At 46.2% G+C, this 22326-nt stretch overlaps 1 protein-coding gene across 1 annotated transcript; it reads left to right on the top strand.

Moving 5' to 3' along the window:
* Positions 1-50: 50 nt before the first annotated feature.
* DNAJC11 (DnaJ heat shock protein family (Hsp40) member C11) lies at positions 51-20810 on the top strand. The gene is made up of 16 exons (XM_014883918.2): positions 51-190; positions 3444-3573; positions 5578-5651; positions 6854-6955; positions 11062-11190; positions 11766-11888; positions 12766-12839; positions 13811-14000; positions 14337-14422; positions 14871-14987; positions 15937-16092; positions 16243-16312; positions 16426-16483; positions 17101-17243; positions 17685-17814; positions 18100-20810. The coding sequence occupies exons 1-16, from the start codon at positions 119-121 to the stop codon at positions 18123-18125; spliced, it is 1680 nt and encodes a 559-aa protein (XP_014739404.1). The 5' UTR covers positions 51-118; the 3' UTR covers positions 18126-20810.
* Positions 20811-22326: the final 1516 nt, after the last annotated feature.

The following is a 22326-nucleotide window of genomic DNA, read 5'->3' as shown; positions in this document are numbered from 1 at the left end:
GGTGGGGGGAGTCGGGGGGGGGGGGGGGGGGCCGTTCTCGCGCGCCTGCGCGGGCGGTCGGGCCGCCGGGCCGGCGGGGGGCGCCACAGCGCGCGGCGCGGGGTGAGAGGTCGGGACGATGGCGGCGGCCTTGGGCGAGGAGGCGCCGGACAACGAGGACTACTACGGGCTCCTCAACGTGCGCCGCGAGGTGCGGCCGCGGGGCCGCGCGGGGCCGGGGCCGCGCGGGGCGGGGCGGGGCAGGGCAGGGCAGGGCGGGGTGAGACCCTCGTGCCCGCCGAGGCGGGAGCGGCGCCCCTGCGGCGTGTCCTCCACGCGGGCCGGGCTGCTGTCGCCGCTGCCGCTGTCGGCGGCGGGGCGGGAGAGCTCGGGCCGGGCCGCAGGGTTCCCGGTTGAGTGCGGAGGGTGAGCGCCGGCTAAGGCCGAGAAATGCGTGGTTTGTTCCGAATTGCGGCGGTTTGGGCGCTCCCGGGCGCTCCTGATGCAACTCCGCGCACGCGGGATACACCGGGTCCCCTCGGGCACGGCTGTGGAGGCTTCCCGAACGTTTCCAACTTGGAAGCAGCCAGGTTTTTTTTTGCAAAACATTTTTTCCCGCCGAAAAGGGAGGATCGACCGTCTTTGATTTCACTTTTAAGAATAGATGGATATCAGTTGGTGCAGATTGTTACACCAGAGCAGTTTGGAACTTATTGGGAGGCAGCTGCTTTTTTTTAGTAATAATTAGGAAGTTCTCAAAAGATCTGGATGTAGGAACTGTGCTGTAGTTTGTTTCAGCAAATGCAACTGCAATACAGATCTGTTACATATATATATTTGTGTGTGTATAAATATGTATAAACAGCCCATGAAATCCATCAGCCTGGATGTGGCCATTTTAGTTGGACAAGGCTCGTACTGAACCACCACTACTGCGTGCAATAGGAGATCCAGACTTGGAAGCGATTCAGTCTGATATCTTGGAAGAATTCCCTTTGGGACTCCTGTCAGTCCCTGAGCTGAGTCTCATATGTGAGTATCTGCTGCACTCCTGAAGGAACAGCGTGTGATGGTCACGCTGCTTGCAGATCTCCATGATGCTGAGCTCCTTTTAAAAAAATGTCGAGCCCTCATCTGTTTCAAAGCCGGTAGGGTCATGCTTGTACATTCCTTGGGAGCTTTCGTAATTCCCCTCCAAAACGTCAGCAGCGTGCAGAGGTTAAAACGAGAGGTGGGAACCGTGCAAGGGTTGTGACTGCTGGGGGAAGTTTAATGGTTAACTTAGCCAGGCTTCCAGAGCAGGACATTCAGGTTTTGTACAGCCAGAAGCTGGAAACTGAATTAAAGGGGTCTGCGAGGGAGTCATTCCAACAGAGAGGAACTCGTGCTTTGTTAATTGCCCCATGCTAATTATCTTCAGCAGTGCTGTCCTGTAGTGGATGTGATGAGCAGCATGTCTGGGTGCTGAGCACAGGGTGGTGTGGCAGCTGAGCTTGGAACTGCAGTGATTCCATGGAGGCAGGATTCTGTGAGCAGGAATTGCTCTCTGTGTGTATGAATGGTTCATCTTTTGGACATGTTGGTCTACTAAAAACGTGGTGCAGTGTTTGAGATCTTAAATGAGGCACTCTCTTAATGTTTAGAGTTTTGGTAATAAAAATGTAACTTACATGCGATTATTTGTGACTACATTTCCTGGCAGTCTAAAAATTATGTCAGGGTTTCTTTAGTGGTTTTGAAGAGGCTGTTGCTTGTGGAATATTGAACCAATGACCCAAACTACTCAGTGATGATGAAATGCCCAATCTAACATTTTATTGAACATGGCAGTTATGAAAAATGAACCTGCTCATTTCTATTATATAATCAATAGCACATTAAACCATTTATCATTAATTTGATTTAAAAATGCCATTTTGGGCCTATATGTTCCCCTGCCTTCCCAGTCGAGTTTAAATTTGATATCCAAGAAAGCACAAGGTAGTAAAAAGAGAAAAGCTAATTGTAGCTGTCCTTACTGTCTTGGGACCAGCAAATTTGGCAGCTCCTCTTTTGCCATGTCATTTCAAAACATTAATAATCAACAACACAAACGTGCAGAAAAAACATTTTGTGCTGTCCTCAAATCCAAATAGATTCCTAGCATTGTGACACAATGGAGAGCGTTTCTGTGATGGAAACCTTCCTTGCCACAAGTGATAAAAAAGATGTTACTTTAAGAAATTACCTTTTAGGAACTTTATTTCCCCAGTGAAAGCTGGGAACCTGTGACAGCTTTGCTTCTTGAAGGGTGTTAACAATAAATGGAATTTGTTCCTGTAAATCCACTCCTGTCTGAGTGCCCCCCTCACTGACTGCACTGGGTCCTGACTGTGGCAGCCCCTAGGAACAGCCTGGACCATCAGGTTTTGGTTATTTTACTCTGGGCATTCTTCCAGGAATGGTTTCCTGTGCGCAGGAACTGCTTCTTGCCTGGACAGTTTGGGAACTGGATAGTTGGGCTTTTTCAAGCTCTGCCTGGGGGAAGTTCTGGTTGATTTTAGCACCTGCACTTCTAAAAAGTAGGTGTTCAGCAATCTCTAAGAAATGGGCAGGAGCTGCAATGCAAGGAATGTAGCAGGGTGAGGTGAGAAAGAGGAGATTACTGTGACTCTCTGAAGTCCAAAAATAACGTTGCTGGGATATGATAATGGAAGGAGCAAGGGTTTTCCCTCTATTGATTCTGAAAGAGCCATCTATGTCCTTGGAATGAGGCCAGGTGCCATCTGAGGTCCCAGGGCGGTTGTAGTAAAGGACAAAGCAGGTTCATTCGTGATGTGTTTGGTGGCACACTGTTCTCATGGTTATCTGTGGCTTTAAGGACAGATGATGCACCTTCCTCCTTTGCAGCACAACATCTGTGTTGCTCCCTGATGGGGAGCAGAACGGGGTACTGGGGAGCACAAGGTGGGTGCTGGGATGACTGTAGAACCGTTGTTTTTATATTTCTTACCTCTACAGCTGTGGAAAGTCAGTGCTTTTGGACAGTTATAGCGTCTCTTTGAGGGTTAAGATTAAAATATGAGTAGAATTTGTTGTACATATTTGAATTTATGTATTTTTATGTGAGGCGACTTTGCTTTTTCTCGCTCTTCTGATTTGGAGAGAATAGTAGTTGCCTAATACAACTAAAGTCTGAACACAGATTGCTTGGGTGGTGGGGTTTTTACATAATTTTTTATACCTGAGTATACCCTGATGAGCTGTCAAGGTCCCTTGTTGCACTACAAATAATGTGGGCAATCCTGGTGTGATAATTGAATATTTTATTCACTTATGTAATGAAGCAATAATCCATTGTTGATTTGGGGCCAAAGTAGTGCAGTGTAACAGCTGACAGACTTCCCTTTCAGGGCTGATCTTGAGAGTGGCCTTTTGGAAGTGGCATTGGCTGTCCTTGAGATCATTTTTGGTGGTTTCCACAGGCCTCCCAGGAGGAGCTGAAGGCCGCGTACCGCCGGCTGTGCATGCTGTACCACCCCGACAAGCACCGCGACCCCGAGCTCAAAACCCAGGCGGAGCGGCTCTTCAACCTTGTCCACCAAGCGTATGAAGGTCAGGAGGAGGTTGAGCTCTGCAGGGGGTTTCTGGGAGAGCTTTTTGAAGCTCTTTATTTTTACAAAGTAATAATTAAATTTGCTGATGCTTACCGATGCTGTTTCCTGCTTCTGTACCATAAGTCAGAGGAGAAATGCAATATGAATGCTGCAGGGAATGAGATGTCTGTCTTACCTTCATCTTCTCATCACTTCCCTTACTTGTGAAGACCTCTTCCATAGGAGAATAAGACTGAAAAGCTTCAAACAGAGAGACAATTTCATATTGTGCTGATGAACTGCTGCATCCCTGGGTTCTGTTCCCTGTCACTTGTCTGTGGTCTCAATTTCCAGCAAGTTCTATGTGCTCAGACTGAGAGGAGGACAACTGATTCACAGCAGTTAGAGATTATTCTTGTGCCAAAGCCCTTTTCAAATACTCTGAATTAAACCGAAATTTACTTAAATCCCAGTGTGCAAATTGCAACTGGAGTGCAGGTGGATTAGAAGCTGGTAGGAGTCATCCATGTTATAAACCTGGTGCATCCAGTCCTGGAACCTAAAGAGAAGCTAAACCAAAATGCTGAATAAATATTCCGCCAGTCAACCTCAAATATAAGTGAATATTTTTAGACCTCTGGTTTTGACTGATAAGCATTTGGTCCTTCCAGTTGGACTTGAGCATGTGTGGAGTCTTTCCTGTTGTCCCTAGGTTAGGTGTTGGGACATGTGGAAGCTTTGGCTGGCAGAGCAGGGAAAGTCTGACCTTGATGACGTGCAGAGCAAAAACTCATAATGCTTCAGTAATTTCACTTTAGTGTGGTGAGTGGCCTTACATTAGAGGCAGCAGCTTCCCTTTGAATTTTCTGGCTGCTCTTGGCTCTGCCTTGCAATGAACATGGAAATTGGTGCTCGTTTAGTACCAAATGTGAGTGTAGTATGTTACAGGCAAGAATTTTGACATCTTGAAAATGAGCCACTCCACCTCCTGCCTATTTTCTCTTTCTCCTCTTCCATCTCTTAGCATCACACAACAAAAGATTCATTTTATCAGAATTCATAAAAAGCAGTGTCTGCCTGTGACATTTAGCAAGTCCAATAATATTCCACTTGTTCAGACCAAAACTCAATTACCAGTATAATTCTCTTTTTGCCTTACTCTACTCCCCCAGCTCCCTGGGGACATATCAGTTTTCCCACAGCCTCAAGAAATACATGATAATGATAAAGCTGGTCTTGGAACCCTGGAGGAGGAAATAGTGATGATTTTTTGATTTATTTTTTTCTTACAGAAAGGTGTGTTATAGGAGTTTATGCGTTTAAATATGCCTTACCCTTTAGAGACTCTTCCTAATTCTGTGCCCAGTCTTTTTCTAAAGTAATTGTTCTGCAGTTTCCTGTTGTATTTTGTGTTGTCCATTGTGTTGGGTGACATTTTGGGATGTTAAGATTCTGCACAAACCTTTGCAATTATCCCTTATTGATGTTTGACAAAGTGTGAACTGCCTCATGGAAATTGCTTTGTTGGTGCTTGGCATGTACCATGTGTGAGGACTAGCTGGGAAAGGATCAGTGGACATGGATGGTGAGGAAAATCAAAGGAAGCACCACAGAGCTTTGAAAGCCAGACAGAACTGTGTGCCAATCCCAGGAAGGACCCAGGGACTGCTCTGGCCAAATTGTTCATAATCTCCATGTTTGTTAGAGGGCTTGTATCACCATCAAAGAAAGCAGTGTTAGAAACCCGCCCTGCACATTCACTTAGGCTGCATGTCTCTTGTTTTCTTTCCACTTCCTTGTTTTAGAAAAAGAAGAAGAAAAAAGTTGGATTTCTTAGGGGGAAAAGTCAGTATGTCTTCTCAATAAAGCACGTGGAAGCATCAAAGGGGTTAATGTGCAACTGTAGAACAAGATGTTTCCAGGATCCGTGCTTGAATTCCAAATATCGTGAGTGTTTTGGTCTGAAATCTGAGGAGAAGACCCAAAACTGAGTTCTCTCCTCTCTTTTGATTTCAATTTACAGTGCTTAGTGATCCACAGACCAGAGCCATCTATGACATATATGGGAGGAGAGGACTGGAGATGGAAGGCTGGGAGGTGAGAGAAATTGAGCACGTTATGGCCAGTGGCCTTGACTAAGCCCACCTTTATTTGCCATTGTTTTATCAGCTGCACTGACACCTGGCTGGTAATATATGCCTGTTGGTTTGAAGCCATCCTTGGTCAGTTATTTCTGTCTCTCTCTCTGTCCCTGCTGGAACACCATGATGGATTTTCAAAGAACCCTTTGGTTTTGCACTTGACAAGAGAACAATAAACCTGACATTCAGAGTTCCCTGGAAGGGTATTACCATGACAGGCAACATCTTTATCTGAGACAAATGTGTCATTATTGTCCAACTAGTCCCATCTTTTTCATCTGAAACTTGTTTTTTTCAGCATTGATCAGCTTCTGAGTTTGAAATTAGTTTTTCTTCCTGGGCTTTTTGGGGTGGGGTGGGTTGGGGTTTTTTGTGGTTTTGGTTTGGTTTAGTTTTGGTTGAGTTTTATGGGCTTTGAAACAGAACTTGTCCATTCATATCTGTTCAGCTCTTGAGTCCCTTGCTGGCCTCTGCCAATCCTAGCTGATTGCACTGTGCTGCTTGAAGCAGAATCCTATGGTATTGGGTCAGGTCAGCACCAAGGTCAAACTTGGAGTCAGTTGCTAGAAATGTGGAGCAGATCCAGCATGTAACAGATGTTTTTGAGCTGCTTTTGGCAGACTTCATCTTATTTTGAAAAGCCAAATCCAATACTCTTTCTATCCATTCCAAAACTGGGGCTGTGTAAAACCCTCATTCCCTGAGCCGTGTCAGGTAAGCAGCTGTGAACCAGCATAGCCTAAAATCACACAACTCTCATGGAATCAATTTACCTCAGGCCAGAGACTTTCAGTTATTTTTGTTTTTGTGTCCACACCTGGTAGAGCAGTTAATGGATCACTGAGGGTAACAACTGCACTGTAGTGTCTTGTAGTTGTGGTTGGAGAGCTCTTTGCTCTGGTTTTGTCAAAGGAACAGAAATAACAAATCCATTCTCCTTTCTCTCAAGGCATGGGGTTTTCTCTCACACCTGCCCTTTGATCTGGCCCGAGTGCTTCGTTCCAAGCTCTGACTATTGAAATTGGTGCAGGATGGCTTTCAGCAGCCAGGGCAGTGTGTTAGTGCATCCTGCATCCAAGGGCCTCTGACCCCCAGCACTTCAATGCCCTGAGCAGCCTCTGTCTGGTAATTGTTTGGTTTTCATTTCTTTTTGAGCAGGTTGTGGAACGAAAGAGAACTGCAGCTGAAATCAGGGAAGAATTTGAGCGTTTGCAGAGAGAGAGAGAAGAGAGGAGACTGCAGCAGCGAACTAATCCAAAGGTAAGCAAACATTTAATCCTGGTCTCAGGAGTGAGTCTATTATTATCACCAGTGTGCAGGGTGTGCTGAGCCTAGGTGAGGGCCTGTAGGAAGGAGCCCCTCAGGTGTATGCACATGCTGCATGACTTTCTGTCTTCTGCATATGCAGTTTCTCTGCATAATATATGGCAAACAGCTCATTCTATGAACAATCCCCTACTGAATCTTCTTATTTTCCTCGAGAAACATGTTGGGACAAAATACCTTTTTCAGCAATTTCTGGAAAATAGGCCTAACTTTGAAATATTTATAATTTCTTTTTTCTTTCCAAATTTTCTAAATAAAATGTAACTCACTGCAGTTACCTGACAGGTTTTCCCTTTGGCACTGCTGCAGTGTCACAACAATGCAGGGAGCTGTTCAAGTGCAGCTTGAAATCAGCAACAAATCTGAGGCAGCCCTAAGCCAGCTGGGCAGCAGCACAGTGAGGAAAGTCAACCTGAACAGGGTTGGGGGTCTGCCAGTGTTGCAGTTAGTGCCTGTTTTTGGAAAGTGTGATTGTACCCTCAGGATGGAATCATCCCAGATGCTGTTCCCATCTCAGTCTGTTTGAGCAGCAGACTCTGACCCCAAGTGACTCAGGTTTCAGCTAACCTTGGCTGGTCAGAGGTGCTCAGGAATACCATTGGGATGGCAGGGAGAGATGGACATGGCCATTGGCCAGAGTATCCTTAGCTCAGACTCGCAGTGTCTTTGCTGGCTCTTGGCTTGATGAGTGTGTGAGGCAAAACTGGGGTTTGTCAGGATGGTCCCTGACTGAAGTTTCAAAGCTTGTTGATTCACAAAAATCTTGGTTATTATGCAGTGACTAACACTATCCAAGAGCTGCATCTACTATTAACTAAATGAATTCATATCTTAGTGTAAAATCACAATGTCTTCAGAGTGGACAGATATGGGATTGCAGTGGTGCTTAGGATTGGATCATAAGGAAAACATCCATTTAAGCAGAGCTGTAATATTTTGAGACGTTCACCTTGGCACCACCTTTGAATCTGCACTGCTCTTAGCAAAGCAATTGGGCTGTACAGATCCCCAGGTTGTGGGTAGTGCATAGACAGTAAGAACTGATTTGTACTGGAAGGGTAAACAAGCATAAAGTGTTGTGTGAGTATCTGTTGACAGCTTTATTCTAGGCAGGAAGGGATTTCTGGGTGCCACAAGCCAGGCAGGGCAAACTCTCCCTTCTAGAGGTGCAGGTGAGAAGGGTCAGAGAGATGTTTACAGAGAGGGGCACAGTTATCTCCCACTGTGCTGCTCCTGCTTCAGGACTGTGACATTTTCCCTGGGCGCCTCGCCGTGGCTGCAAGCTGCACTGTGAGCCTCAGCCTGTGTCCTGGGATAAAATTAGCCATCTGGGTGTTTACAGCAATTGCCCGCTGGCAGCCCATGGAAATGCCTCTCCAGGCACTGTTCCCGTGGAATTGGGGAGCACAGCTGTGATCATTTCATACACGAGCGCAAGTTATTTTAAAATTCCCAACATTTTGTCGGTTCTATAAAACAGTTCCACAAAAATAAAGCATTTTAACCAGAAATGTTGAGCAATAACCAGATGTAGGCAATTTGGAGGGTTGAAATTGAGTCTCCTATTTACTTTTAGAGCTTTGTTTTTGCTTTCAAAGATGTGCAGAAGGGTTGAAAAGTTCATTACTAGGTTTAAGAAGAGCCGCTTCCTGTTAGGAGAAATTAAATCCAGTTATTGTCCTGCTGTGGAAGGTCAATGTGTAAGGAACGCAGGTCCCCTCAAGGCAAAGCCTGGCACAACTTCCAGGTATCACCTTCCTGAAGGTAAATCCCTCAGAAAAAAGTAAGGAGGAAGCATATTTTCCTCTGGCACATCTACGAATTCTATCAGTGAAGTGTGTTTCATCTTCACAAGCTGGCAAATAAAGGTGATTTTAAAAGCTAATCCCAGCTCTGGTGGTTCTGTAGTGCCATTCCTGCCTTGCCGAGCTGCTGCTCTGTGCAGTGCAGTGCAGGCACCACTGACTCCTGAGCAGGCATTACAGCTCTCTCCTGCTGCTCTTCCTTCGGGGAGGGCTCCTCATTTCCCGTGGTCAGAGCAGGTGGCTGATGGGAGCTGGGAGCAGCAGCAGTCCCCTCCATTATCCGGAGGCATAGGGGTGCTCTCGTTCTCTGGGAATATTTTTAACTTTACCATCTGCTGCTGTTCCTGTGCTTGCGCCTGAACCAGTTTCCTTGCCAGGATCCACAGACCTCCGAGGGTGACTTTACCTGCTTGGCAGGAGGTGGAGGGTCTGCCCAGGGTCCATCTCTCACCTCAGGGAAAGGCAGAAGAGTAGGAGCTCAGCTGGGGAGCAGAGAGGGAACGAGGAGATGCTCCTTTTCTCTGAACAAATCTTGTGGATTTTCATGGAGAAGTTCAGGTGCTTTCCTTTTCTCCTTGGGAGGGGTATTTGCTGTACAATTCATACGTGTGAAAAAGGAAATCCTAATATTTTGAGTGTGTTTTAGAGAAAGGAGGTGCAAGGAATTTCAGGAACGTGTGTGAATCCTGGTGCATCTTTTCAAAAGGTGCAGCACTGTGGCACCAGTAAGCCAGGTACAGCAAGATGGTCTCCAAATGGGTGTTTGCTAGCACAGAACTGCAGCCTTACAGGGTGGTTAAAGGTTTTCCATTACTTCCCTCTTCTTTTGGCCTTGTTTCAAGGAACCGCATGGCATAGGAGAGGGCTGAAACTGGAGAAGCTGTAGGGTCTGGAGTTGCTTGAAGGTGACTTTGCAGATGGTTCCTGAAAGTGCAGAAAGGGCAGGAGCTGTTTTTTGGTGCCACCACCCAGAACAGTGAGTGTAATTGTTCTGAAAATCATCAGCTGCCAAGGGTGGTTAGTAAACAGCTGGGGCACAGCCCCTGTTCCCAGGTTCTACTGGAAATAATGCCTTCCAGTTTTAAAATATTTATCCAATTTTTGCTTCATAAATAATCAGAAAATAAATACTGAGAAGTGGTTGGGAATCTCCACAGCAAATAGATAGCCTGGGAGCCCAGGCAGAGAGAAGGTTCAAGTCCTGTCAGACTCTGCAATTCTTGCTTTATTTATGGTCCAGCATTTGATTAGAGTGGAGCAATCAAGGAAAAATGCTCCCTCAGACTGAAATAAGGACTTATTCCAGCCATGCTTGGCCTTGGTGTGGGTGGGGTTTGTAGCTACCCAGCTATTGAGTTTCCATATACAAACTGCTCAGAGTTCAGTCGCTGCTTGTACACAGAGGGGGGTTTTTATTGCAATCCGTACGTTTTATAGGAGCTGGGATGCTGTCAGATGGGTCCATAGGGAAGGTTTCCAAAGCCTCTTGAAGTTATATGACCCAGACAAGTACCTAATTGTGGTCTTTTCAAAGAAACACACTCCTGCAGTTAGTCTGAGGGAGCACAGCAGCAAGTAGCCAGACTATTGTGCTGTGGCCTAGTTTTTTGTAGGAATAAATATTTTTATGGTCTGAGAAAGGAAATATTTACCACTTGCTAAAAATATGTCTTTGTTAAGCCTTCCTTCTGATCACAAAATATAAACTTGAAAAAGAAATCAAAATGTTTTACTAACAAGGTCAATTGCAAGTGAATGATACAATTGAGTACTAAGTCAGTTTAGGTAACTCGTAAGAAGAAGCCTGTAGAGGTTTTCTGACCAAGTTCCATTGAAGAAAATCAATTTCTAGAATATATTATTTCAGCTTTTAAATACTGACAGAGCACAGTCAATTGTGGGGAAAGAAGAAACCTGCTGTGTAAAGGTGTTCTACCTGCTTCTGTAATCTGTCAAAATAGAAAAATGACCTCCGGGAATTGCAAGTTGAGTTTGTGCTGAAAAACTGCCTTTTCTCCAGATTGTTTGATGATTTATATTGCTGTTTTGAAATATTGTAATCATTCACTTCTGTCTTGTGCATTAGGAAATGCATTTTGAAGTGGTAAAAGTAATTGCAGAACAATGGAAAACTGCACAAAACTGTAATCATACACAGGGATGGTTCAGCCACTTGTTCTGTGTATGCCAGATGTTTGCTAATGCTAAATGCCTGTTCCACTTGTCATCCCTCAGGGAACAATTAGTGTGGGAATAGATGCCACTGACCTGTTTGATCGCTATGATGAAGAATATGAAGATGTGCCTGGGAGCAGCTTTCCCCAGATTGAGATAAACAAAATGCACATATCCCAGTCCATCGAGGTGAGGAGGGTGAACGCTGCCATGCAAGCAGGGCATGAGTGAATGAAGCACCTCAGAACACAGAGCATGCTGCTCAGGGACTCTCAATGGGATTGGGAGGGACACAGTGGCCAGCACAGGTGGGAGGAGGCAGCTTGGGGCCAGCAGAATGGTGGGTTGGCTCTGTAGCCTTTGGGCAACTGCTCTGTGGGCTGCAGTGGTCCTGCCCCTCCTGCCAGTGGAGATGATCAGTGGCCAGGTCTCACTGAACGGGGTGTGCTCAGTGGTTGAAAGCAAATGGCACCCAGTCTTGAGGATGTGCATAAGGAAAAGGATGGGAAGCATTTCCTCTTTCAGAGAGTTGTAAAAATTTAGTCTGCTAGAGAGATGAGAATGGTTTACAGCTCAAGGTCGACTTCAAGGTGGTACATTACAGTGCCACAATTGTCTGGTACTTTAAGAATTATCTGACTTCTTGCCATGCTTGATGTTTGACTACAAAACCATTTACACTCTGTGGTGGTGTTTATGTCCTTGCAGAACTAAATGTATGAACTGGGATCAGAGTTATTTGAAACAATATATTCCTTTTTCAGGCACCCCTGACTTCCACAGATACAGCAATACTGTCTGGTAACCTTTCCACCCAGAATGGGAATGGAGGGGGATCAATTAATCTTGCACTAAGACGAGTGACATCTGCCAAGGGATGGGGAGAGGTAAGAGTACACCTATTATTCAGTTTTATATTCAATCTATTACCTGGTGTTCTATTTTTGGGGGGAGAACTTTAGCTGTGGTTCATCTCTCATTTACTATGTTCTGTAAAATGTAGAAAAAGGAATTCTTAAAGGAATTAGAGACAAAGGGAAGACCAAACCTTGCTTTTTTCTTATTTTTCTCCCCTCTCCATTTGGCCACGCAATTTGGACTTCACTTGTGCAGGCAGATTTGTTACCTGATATCTATAGTCTTTCTGATTGCTCTGTCTGAAGGCATAGTGCTGTGAGCAGTCCTGTTAGGGCAGTGTGATGGTTGGCCTTTGCTTCCAAAACTGCTTTGCTTGCACGGGAAGAGGTTATGGGGGAAATAGTTTGACCCCCCCAGCAGTTATGAAGTCTGAGCAGCTGGAAGGGCCCGTGTTGCACCACCTGCAAGCTGGGCTGTGTTTGAGGTGCTTGTGGCATCACTGGTACAGCTGGCAGCTGCCTGTGCCTTCCTTCTTGCACACAAGCTCCTGCTAACCTGCTTCCTCAGCCTGGGAGAGTGGCAGATGCACGGACTGGAGGCTTTTTGTTTGCATTAGGATTTTGTGAGGGAGGAGTTTTCTCTATGTTCCCTGGAGTGACCAAAGCAGATCCCAATAGCAGTCACCTGTAGCTTTACAAAAGATTTTTTTACCCATGAGCTCCAAATCAGAGAGACGCCTTTTCTTCTTCTAAATGCCAAGCTGCAGAACAGGGAGGGTGCTGAAAGAGGTGGTAAATGTTACTCAGATGTGTAAAACAGCTGTGATGAAAATTATGCTCGTGACATACTTTGTCACTGTTGTAAAGGATGTTTTCTTCTAACACTTGGCACTGTGCATTCCAACAGTTGGAGTTTGGAGCTGGAGACCTTCATGGACCTCTCTTTGGGCTGAAGATATTTCGTAATCTTACACCAAGATGGTAAATATTAGAAAAATGGCCTAGTGGTTAGTATTCCACAATAAGGAACTAAATTACTTAAATTCTCTTCCACATTAATTTTGGATTTGTTTTCTGTCCCACAAAATAAGGTATTTTTTGCTTTAGACTTAAGGTCATACTTGTATTGTCAAAATGCCTACATTCTTTCTGGGAGTTGGTGCCCTCCCTTTTCATACTTCCAGTTTAAGGAAGGTCTATGTTCCACGTCCTTAGATTTGTACTTGATATTGTCATGATTCATCATACTTGAGGCAGGATCTCAATCAGAGAACAGACGTTTGCTCTGGGAACAGAACAAAAAAGGGGGAACTCTTCTGAGGTTTCCATGTTTGAGAGAGAGTTTCTGACAGCAAAACAGGAGATGATATGTCATATTTTATGGAAATAATGGCAAATTTGCTACTAGTGTCTTGTCTGTTCACAAATGAATAGAGGTCTCAGGTTGCAAAGGTGAATACAAGGTCAGGCCTCTGGAGCCACATGTCAGAGCATCATAGGAGCTCGTGTAGGTTCCCTCTATTTATATTTTCGAATTTAGTGAATCTGCCATTCCTCAGAGCTTGTACAGGATTCTTGTTCCCCAGAGAGTGCTTTAGCACTGGTTTTCAGAGCTGATTTTCAAGGATTATTTAGTAGCAGGGCTGCTCTGTGCCAGCAGCCCAGTGTGCTGTTCTGCAGAGACCAGGATGTTATCTGCACAGGGCGAGAAGGGGAAGGCTGAGTGCCTGGGCAGCGTCATGCACAGACAATAAACCAGGGCACAGCCTGCTCTTCTGAGCACTGCTGTGCTCAGGGCAGTTTGAGTTAGTTTTTACTTTTCCCTGAAAGCCTGGAGCATCGTGCTTTTTGCAGAATTGTCTCTGGGCACTCGGTAAAGTTCCTGGGCAAGGACTCTGAAGCCACCTGGGAGCCCGTGTTTTTCACTGATGAGTTTTTCCTCATTTCTCTAGTTTCATCACCACAAACTGTGCCCTGCAGTTCTCATCCCGCGGGGTCCGCCCCGGCCTCACCACAGTCCTGGCCCGCAACCTGGACAAGAACACCATGGGCTACTTGCAGTGGAGGTGGGGCATCCAGTCAGCCATGAACACCAGTATTGTCCGGGACACCAAAACCAGCCACTTCACTGTGGCCATGCAGGTGAGAGCCACAGGTGGGACAGTGATCCTGCCCCGTGGGAGAGAGCGGCCTCACCTTCCTGTCCCAGCAGTATTTTCCTTGGGGTTAGAGGTTAAGGAAGCAGTTGGTATATCTCATGTTAGACCTAAAGTAGGTAACCAGCTGTTTGGCAGAGCACAGGTCCTGGCACTGTCATTGTCTAAGGTCAGCTTAGATTAAGGTCAGGACAACACAAGCAGCAGAGGTTGTAAGTGGCAAGCACTGCTGTGTGTTCAGTGCTTCAGGGTTTAGGAAGGAATTTGGGGGACAGCTGTGGTCAAGGGTAGGTTTTGATACATTTGTGCCTTTGTGTTTCAGCTGGGAATCCCCCATTCTTTCGTGATGGTCAGTTACCAGCATAAGTTTCAGGATGAGGATCAAACACGAGTGAAAGGTTCTCTGAAGTAAGTGCTCAGAAGGGAATTCACATTGCTCACAGCCTGAGGACTGTCCTCTCCTGCTGCTGTAGGTCTCCAGGTTCCACACAACCCAAATGCTTCTGTGGCCTTTGGGAGCCTGCTTTTCACGCTTCAAATCTGGTAAAGGCTGAAGTGAATGTCTTGGAGGCTTGGTCCTTTGTGCCTCTGCAGTTAAGTGGAACTTATAATACTTGTGTATGATATCTCTATATCATCCCCAATAAGAAAGCCAGAAGTTCTTGTTTACTACTTAGCAAACTGGAAAGTCTAATCTCACCTTGGAGATAGATTCATACCGTGAATCTTCCAGAGGCCAACATCTGCTGCAAACAGATGCATTTCTATGCTTTACTTGTTTGGGAATTACTGGGTTCAGTAAAGAGAAATTCAAGTGTCTTCTCTGTCTTAACAGTTCTTGGTTCTGTCATTCTAGGGCGGGTTTCTTTGGGACCATAGTGGAGTATGGAGCAGAGAGGAAGATTTCCCGACACAGTGTTTTAGGAGCCACTGTCAGCGTTGGTGTTCCTCAAGGAGTGTCCTTGAAAATCAAGTCAGTTCAAGATCTCAACTCTTTATTGCACAGGCTGACCATAACCTCCATGATTCTATTTCCAGTATTCAGGTGGAAAGGTCCCAGTCCCAGGTCAATACAGGTGTATTGATACATCACTGGGAGAGGGTGCAGCTGCCCTCAACTCTAATACAAGCTGTAAGCCCCTCATAAGCAGTGGGTGCCATTCACTGGTGTGACTCACAGCCTGAGCCACCTGTCTGTGTGTGTGCATCAGAATATTCTGATAAATACAGCTTAAAGTGAGATTTGGAGCACTCTGGTAAGTGAATGGAAGATTTCTGCAATATTAGTAGAGATGGATTCCATGTGTAGTCTGCTGTATACAAGTGAATGCTTGAATTAGGGAATTACCATTACCTAATGCAGATGATTGTACCATTAACAAGGTGCAGTTCACTGAGTGACAGAGCTCATTAAGTGTGCCTTTGCTGTGGTGCACTTGAATTGGGGCCAGCTACAGGTGGGGTGTGAAGCTGCTGAAGGGCCTGAAGATTTCAGGCCCAAGGAAACTCATGTTTCCTAAAATAATATTGTTACAGGCATCAGAAAAATATTCTGCCTGCCTTGAAGGCCCATGCCGGTGTTATGAACATAGGCTTTGTCTAGAAGCATTTTCACTTCTTTCATGGGGATGTTCATCCCTTTTTCTGTTGAATTTAATGACCAAGCAAATTCTCCTAAGATTAAAAAAAGAACTTTAGAATGGTCAGGTACTGTCACAAGCTTCTACTTCAGAGTCTGGCTCTGGCTAGTGTCAGCTGCCTTTCTTGCCGTTGGCTTTGTCAGTTTATCAGGCTTTCACCTTTTTGAGCTCCTCATTCATCTCCCTTTGGTTCATGGGCACCCACTGCTGCTAAGTGTACTTCATCGAGTACATCCAGCTCTGCTTTTCCTCTTACCATCCCTCTGCTCTTCTTTGTTGCAGGCTGAATAGGGCCAGCCAGACCTACTTCTTCCCTGTCCATCTAACAGATCAGCTGCTTCCCAGCGCTGTGTTCTATGCCACTGTGGGACCTCTCGTTGTCTACTTCGCCATGCACAGGCTGGTCATCAAACCCTACCTCAGGGCACAGAAGGAGAGGTGAGCTTGCACATTCCTGAGGAGTCTCACTCGTGCTCATTTGTGTGAGGTTGTGGGTCAGTTGTAGTTGGGTGGGTAAGCAGACCCTGCCAGCTTCTGCCTGAATCCCAGCCATGTATTCCTGGTGAGATGTTGTTTTCCTTCTGCCAGAGAGCTGGAGAAGCAGAGGGAGAGCACAGCCAGTGACATCCTACAGAAGAAGCAGGAGGCTGAAGCTGCAGTGAGTCTTTCTTGTAACTCAGTCCCTTAGTCTTTTCACTCTGGACCATTCTCCTTTGGCCACAGTATCTGACCATTTCCGCTCTGTGATTTCTGCTCTGCCACTTGTGACAGGTCCGGTTAATGCAGGAGTCAGTCCGAAGGATAATTGAAGCAGAGGAAGCCAAAATGGGTAAAGATGATGATATAATTTACTTGTTCTATAAATTTGGAGAGAAGAAGGAACAATGCAAAGGTGTTGTTTCTTCATTCCCACTCCCGATGAAGTGCAGCATAGTTGCTGCTGTGCATATAGTAGGGGAGCCCCATTATGACTCAGCTCCAGGTACCTGAGCTTAGGAGGGATCTCAGAATATTATCTTGGGACATGGTGTGAAGTGGATCAACAGACTGAAGACAACAGTGTGGATTCACCTCTCTCCTGGAGAGAGGTGTGTGTATAAATAGGTGTAAAAGTTGTAGTCTGAAGTTCAGCTTACATGGTTTGCTCCTGGATCATAGTAGGAATCTGATCTCTGGTGGTTACTAGCAATTTTCCACTGAATGTTCCAAAGTGAACTGAAATCACTTGGAATGTCACATCAGTGTGCCACTGAGATCCTGTCACTCCATTCTAGTGCTGAAGGTTGCTAGCAAATGCCCAAATAAAAATGTTGTTCTTTGTTGGGAAGCATCGGTCCAGGCCAGGAGAAGTAAATCTCACTGAAAGCAAGAGAAAATGCTGGTCTGGGATGGTCTTTTTGTCAGTGGAAGCCTTCCATCACAGTTGTGATTTCCTGGGAAATGCAGGTCTGATTGTAGTGAACGCCTGGTATGGGAAGTTCGTTAATGACAACAGCAGGAAGAATGAGAAGGTGAAGGTTATAGACGTGACTGTGCCTCTGCAGTGCTTGGTGAAGGATTCTAAACTCATCCTTACAGAGGCCTCCAAGGTACGTAGCTGTTCTGTCAAAGCCCAGATTCAGGGACTCAAATGTGTGGTCCAGAATTCCATTTGAACCATGTGGTATCCTGCCAGGGGATCTCTGCAGTGGCTCTGGATCAATTTACAGATGCCATTTGCATACCAAGTATTACAAACTTCCAGGAACTTCTGTATCTCAGGGCTTTTCCAGTGCTGCTGTCTGCACTGTGGGACAGTGGGTGTTACAGACCTTGGGGCTGTACACCAGAAACTTCCCAACCCCTGGTTTACTTTTATGCACTGAGAACTTGTAGAGGTGATTCCCCAGTGTCTCACCTTGCTGGCAGCAAAACTCCTTTTTTTTTTTTTTTAATGACACCTTGTCCTGGCACTAATAAATGTTTTTGGCCAGCTGGAGAACATTGAAAGTCCATTCTCTGATGCTCAGTCTGTCCTTCTGTGGTTCAAGGCTGGGCTTCCAGGCTTCTACGATCCCTGTGTGGGTGAGGAGAAGAGTTTGAAAGTGCTTTATCAGTTCCGAGGAGTTCTGCACCAAGTGATGTCAGCTGACAATGAGGCCCTTAGGATACCAAAGCAGTGTAAGTAGCACAGCATCTTCCTTGGGGAACCAGTAATGGACTACTTCAGCTCTGTGGTGAAGCACACAGAACTGGGGTCTGGTGGGTTGGCTCAAGGGCACAGACCTTTGTTTGCCCTAGACTAGCTCCCTGCCCAGTGTGAGCAGCACATCCAACTGACAGAACTTCCAGAAGTGCGTTGGAGGCGTATTTGAGTTGTGTCTAATTAGCAGCCAGAAATGTTCCTGCCTGTCCTTGTACAATGGTGGGCTCCAGCATGTGTCCATCCCTTGTTCTCCCCCACAGCTCACAGGATTGATGCCGATGGCTAATCCAGGGAACACGATTCTCTCACGGTACCTGGGTCAACGGAAAGTGCAAAACCTCCCCCGGATGCTGCGAGTTTGAACAGAGACACTTTTTATTTTTACTGTCTGTATAGCAGGTGGTGTCCTGCCAGTTCTGTTAGGGACAAAAGGACAGACTCTGCTGCTCCAGGCGGCTCCCAGGCAATATCTGAGTTGTGGCTCGGTACCCAATAAAGCAGCGTGACTCTGAGTGCACAGTGCTTTCTGCCCAGGGGCTGAGCGGGCATCCTCAGCTGCCCACGGCCCGTCCTGCACTCACACCTCTCTCCTGGCACTCAGCAGGGACGAAGACCTGTTGTTCTCACTTCACCATGTGCTTCCTGGGGTAGGTAACACACCTTCTTCTGGTGAGGGGAATTTCAGTTCTCTGGCCACCTCCTGGAAGTCCTCTGTGCAAATACTTTTGGAGAGAGGTCAGTGATTGTTTCAATCTCAAATCTGTGTTTGAAATGCACTTGTTAAAAAAAGTATGTGCTTAAGTATGAATGAATTTGCCTTTTGAATTAACATGGACCTCTTCAGTACCAATCTGTCCAGCTGCTCATTTCCAACACTGCTCTTCCAGACAAGAACACGGTGTATCCTAGGTTTATTAATTCTTCTGCCACCCACAACCATGTATTGTCAAGGATTTCCAGAAAAGAGGAAAGCAAGTGAGGGAGAAGGACAGCAATTAATTTCATTTGATTCTGATGCTGCAACTATCTCTTCACATCTTATTTATTTCTAGCAAAAATAAATGTAGTTCATAAAGTAAACCATACCAAAGTGAGGAGAGAGGCCAAATGGACAAAGAGCTGAAAATGTAAACACTCATCTGCCCTTTCTGAAAAGCAGCTATTACAGCATAGATCCCTTGGCTTTATCTTGCCTAGAAGCCCTGCCAGGGATTTCCAGCAGAAGGGCAGTCCTGGGCTGGTGACACAGCTACACACTGAGTACATCAGCACATCTGAGGCTTTTGCAGAGACAAGGAATCGTGGTGGCTGTTCTTGGTCATAATTTTGCTCTGGCTAAGTCCAGACCAGCCTTCATTGCTGATGGGTGAGAGCAGAGGGGAAAACACCCATGTCTTGGCAGTGCAGAGTTGCTTCTGACAACTCCTGCCATAACTCCTTTCCTGATATGGATCTGGGCCCTGTTCTGGGCAGCTGTGGTTCTCTGTGCTCAGGTCATTGCACAATGAGAATGAGATTTCCAAAAGAAATGCCTTCCCCTGTAAAAAACAAGTTGATATTATGAAGGGGTGTTCATTTGTTTTTATTAAAACCAAAACTTCTCAGTTGTGACTAGTTCCGGGTGCAGGGCTTTATTTCACTTATGGCCAATATTCTGTCGATCTGAAATTAAATGTAAAATGTGCAATAAATTATATTCAGCTGAAAAACAGCTCCCATTCCCTTTGCATCTGTAGGAAGTTCCTGAGATGAAACCCCTTGAAGGCAAGGGTTGCAGGTTTTGTAAACCTAACAGCAGTCTCCATCCCATCCGGCTTATTGACCTCTGCTGGGTGGGACTGCAGAAATCTAAATCTTCAGTTCCTTTTTGATGTCACTGTGTGAGGTGTATGGTCAGAAGTGAGGATTCAGCCTGTACAGACTGGCACAAGAGCATCCCTGAGAGCCAGACACTCGGGTCAGTCTCCCCAACCCTCTCCTTTTCTTCCTTGTTTTCTGTCAGTGTCGAGCTTTGCCAAAACTGTTAAGAACAGCCCCACTGCAGAACCACAGCCTTCACCACCATATTCTTGCTGTGAGCAGCTGCCATTTTACAGCCACAACTCCCCTGGGACTTTTTTTTATGACTCTATATAATTCAAAATTACCAACAGAATTAAAATAAAAGCTCTAAGCAAGCAGACCTGAGCTTCCAGCCTAGCTTCCAGTGAAACCTAGTGCCATTTCCAAAAGGTTGAGCCACCTTTTCAGTTTGCCAAGGTGTTCAGGCTGCTGCTTTGATGGCAGCTGGCTGAGCAGCAGTACATGCAGGGTTGTGGCACATACAGGAGCTGCAGGGTGGCACCAAGGCTCCAGCAGCTCTTGGATGGTTGGAGTCCTCAGTGCTGCCCAGTGATGGGGAGGGAGGGAGCTCTCTTTCAACACAGCTCCCAGAGGGTTCACAGGAGCTTGTTTTGGATCTGGCCAAGCCTCCAGTCCTTGCAAGGGAATGCAGTGCTGCTGCAAGGCTGTTTCTGAGGCTGCAGTACCTGGTGCCAGGACTGTGCACTCCGACACCATCGGCATCCTGGCTTGAACCCTGTCCCTGAGCTCAGTCATTGCACCCTTCAGCAGGCCCCTGGCACAGGCCGACCACTGTGCCTGCCTCCCAACCCTCCCACCCTGCCCAGCCACAAGGCTCCATCACCATGTCCCACACTCTAAGCAGAGGCTAGCAAGGAGCAGCTGCTCCATAGAAAGGCGGTATCTGCCAGCTCTTCCAATCCCCAAGTGTATTGTTTTGAGAACAGCACTTCAAGTGTCAAGTCTTCCTGCTGCCTGGCACAACAGTTCACAAACCAATAAATCATAACAGCAGACTCCTGAGTTTGGAATATAACAAACTCATTGTTCATTTGTCTCACATTTAAGAAAAAAAACATGGTTCATTAAAAGTTTTAATGAAAAAATAAAGTTCTGAATTAAACTATAATTATACATGGCTGAAAGTGATGAACTAAAAGAATGGAGATGTTACTTTTTTATTTCTCTCTGTTGATATTGTAACGTGCTGGACACCATCCACTGGGATAAATCCGAAAAGGGGACAGAACAAGTCAGTCACATTGATTAGTGTTGAACCTCTGTGAAAAAGAGCCAGTTCACTTGACAGTGCACCATTTCTCCCATAAAAGCTTCAGGAACGCAGTCCACAGAGGTCCAGTTGAACTGCAGGCACGCTGTAAACACAAGAGATACCAATTTCAGATCAGGTCCAACTCTTGCACAGTTGTGGCTGGGAACTTCCAAAGCATTTCTGGGGAAATGGCAGCACTGGAGAACTTTGGTTATTTTTCTGGCTGCAAAGGACAGTCAGGCAGCTGTTGGGGGCAAGTCTTTGGCAAACTCCTTGATGGTTCCACGTAGCTTCTGAAGGCAGCACAGCACAGTCACGGTTGAGATTTCACAGAAGTTGGTTTTCTGAACCCAGTCAGCTGTTACAGCTTGGTGGAACAAGATTTTTATCAAGAATCAGGAGAGAACAGTTGCATGTTGTGCACTTCTGTCGCCCTGCCCCACACTGTGGAGCCCCTGTGGTACTGGACTGCCTGAGGCTTTGGCAGCCCCGGGGCTGATGTCTGAAGGAGGGCACTTGACCCTGTGTGCTAGCAAGACCCTCAGTCATCACCAGGACACATCTGGTGAGCCAGTCCTCAGACAAGGCAGTGCTCCAATGCTGTGTGACTGCAGAACTCATGGGGACGTGTTCCTGCTGGCACAGCTGGCCTGGCTGCAGCCACTGTGCCAGCCAGTGCTTCTCTGAGCCTCTTACTGGACAGAGCACACACTGTTCAAGTGTAACTTCGAGAAACACCTCAAAACATCAACTCGATTTATGTGATCTGTGTGGATCTGTCTGGTTATTGAGGAACAATGCCAGCATCTCCCTGGCTTTGTGTATGAGCTGTGACTTCCCATCGTGGTCCTGAAGGGATTTCCCGTGGGCTAAAGCCCAGGAGGTCCTGTCTGCAGTGCTGGCCAGGGCCTCAGTGTTCTCCTGTCCACTCCGCACCAGACAGATCCTCATTGCACTTCATCCTGTAGCTGCATGGCCTGCATTCACTTTGATATGTGTCATTGCTACCAATAGAATAAAGATTCTGGCTTTTTAGTTACAGTCCAGTTTCAAAAAACAAACAGCGAAAGCAAAAGTCAATTCAGCTGTCATACTTGGATGGACGTGATCAAATTCCAAACCAGACCTGCCAGGTTCTACATTTCCTTTGTCCCCTTTTACAGCCCATGTTTGAATTCTGGGCTGAGAAAAGGGACAGTCATCTTCTTAAAACAGCACCATAGAGGTTAATGAAGGGACAGGAAATTGAGCAGTTTCCCCCCATACACACATTTGAGCTGATCATGCAAATAAATCACGAAAAAAATCACTGTAAGAAGAGACCTTCTAGGAAGGAATCTGATGCCACTGACCCCCCACACTGCCTGTCCAG

The sequence above is a fragment of the Sturnus vulgaris genome, chromosome 25 (assembly GCF_052056855.1).
Source record: "Sturnus vulgaris isolate bStuVul1 chromosome 25, bStuVul1.hap1, whole genome shotgun sequence".
Taxonomy (NCBI): domain Eukaryota; kingdom Metazoa; phylum Chordata; class Aves; order Passeriformes; family Sturnidae; genus Sturnus; species Sturnus vulgaris.
Note: the sequence above shows the minus strand (reverse complement) of the source record. Positions and strands in the feature narration are given on the sequence as shown.

Coding starts and splice junctions, on each gene's coding strand:
- DNAJC11 (XM_014883918.2), top strand. CDS start 119: ATGGCGGCGGCCTTGGGCGAGGAGGCGCCGGACAACGAGGACTACTAC. Junction 14,001..14,336: donor ACTTCACTGTGGCCATGCAG/GTGAGAGCCACA, acceptor TTTGTGTTTCAG/CTGGGAATCCCCCATTCTTT. Junction 14,988..15,936: donor GGAGTGTCCTTGAAAATCAA/GTCAGTTCAAGA, acceptor TCTTTGTTGCAG/GCTGAATAGGGCCAGCCAGA.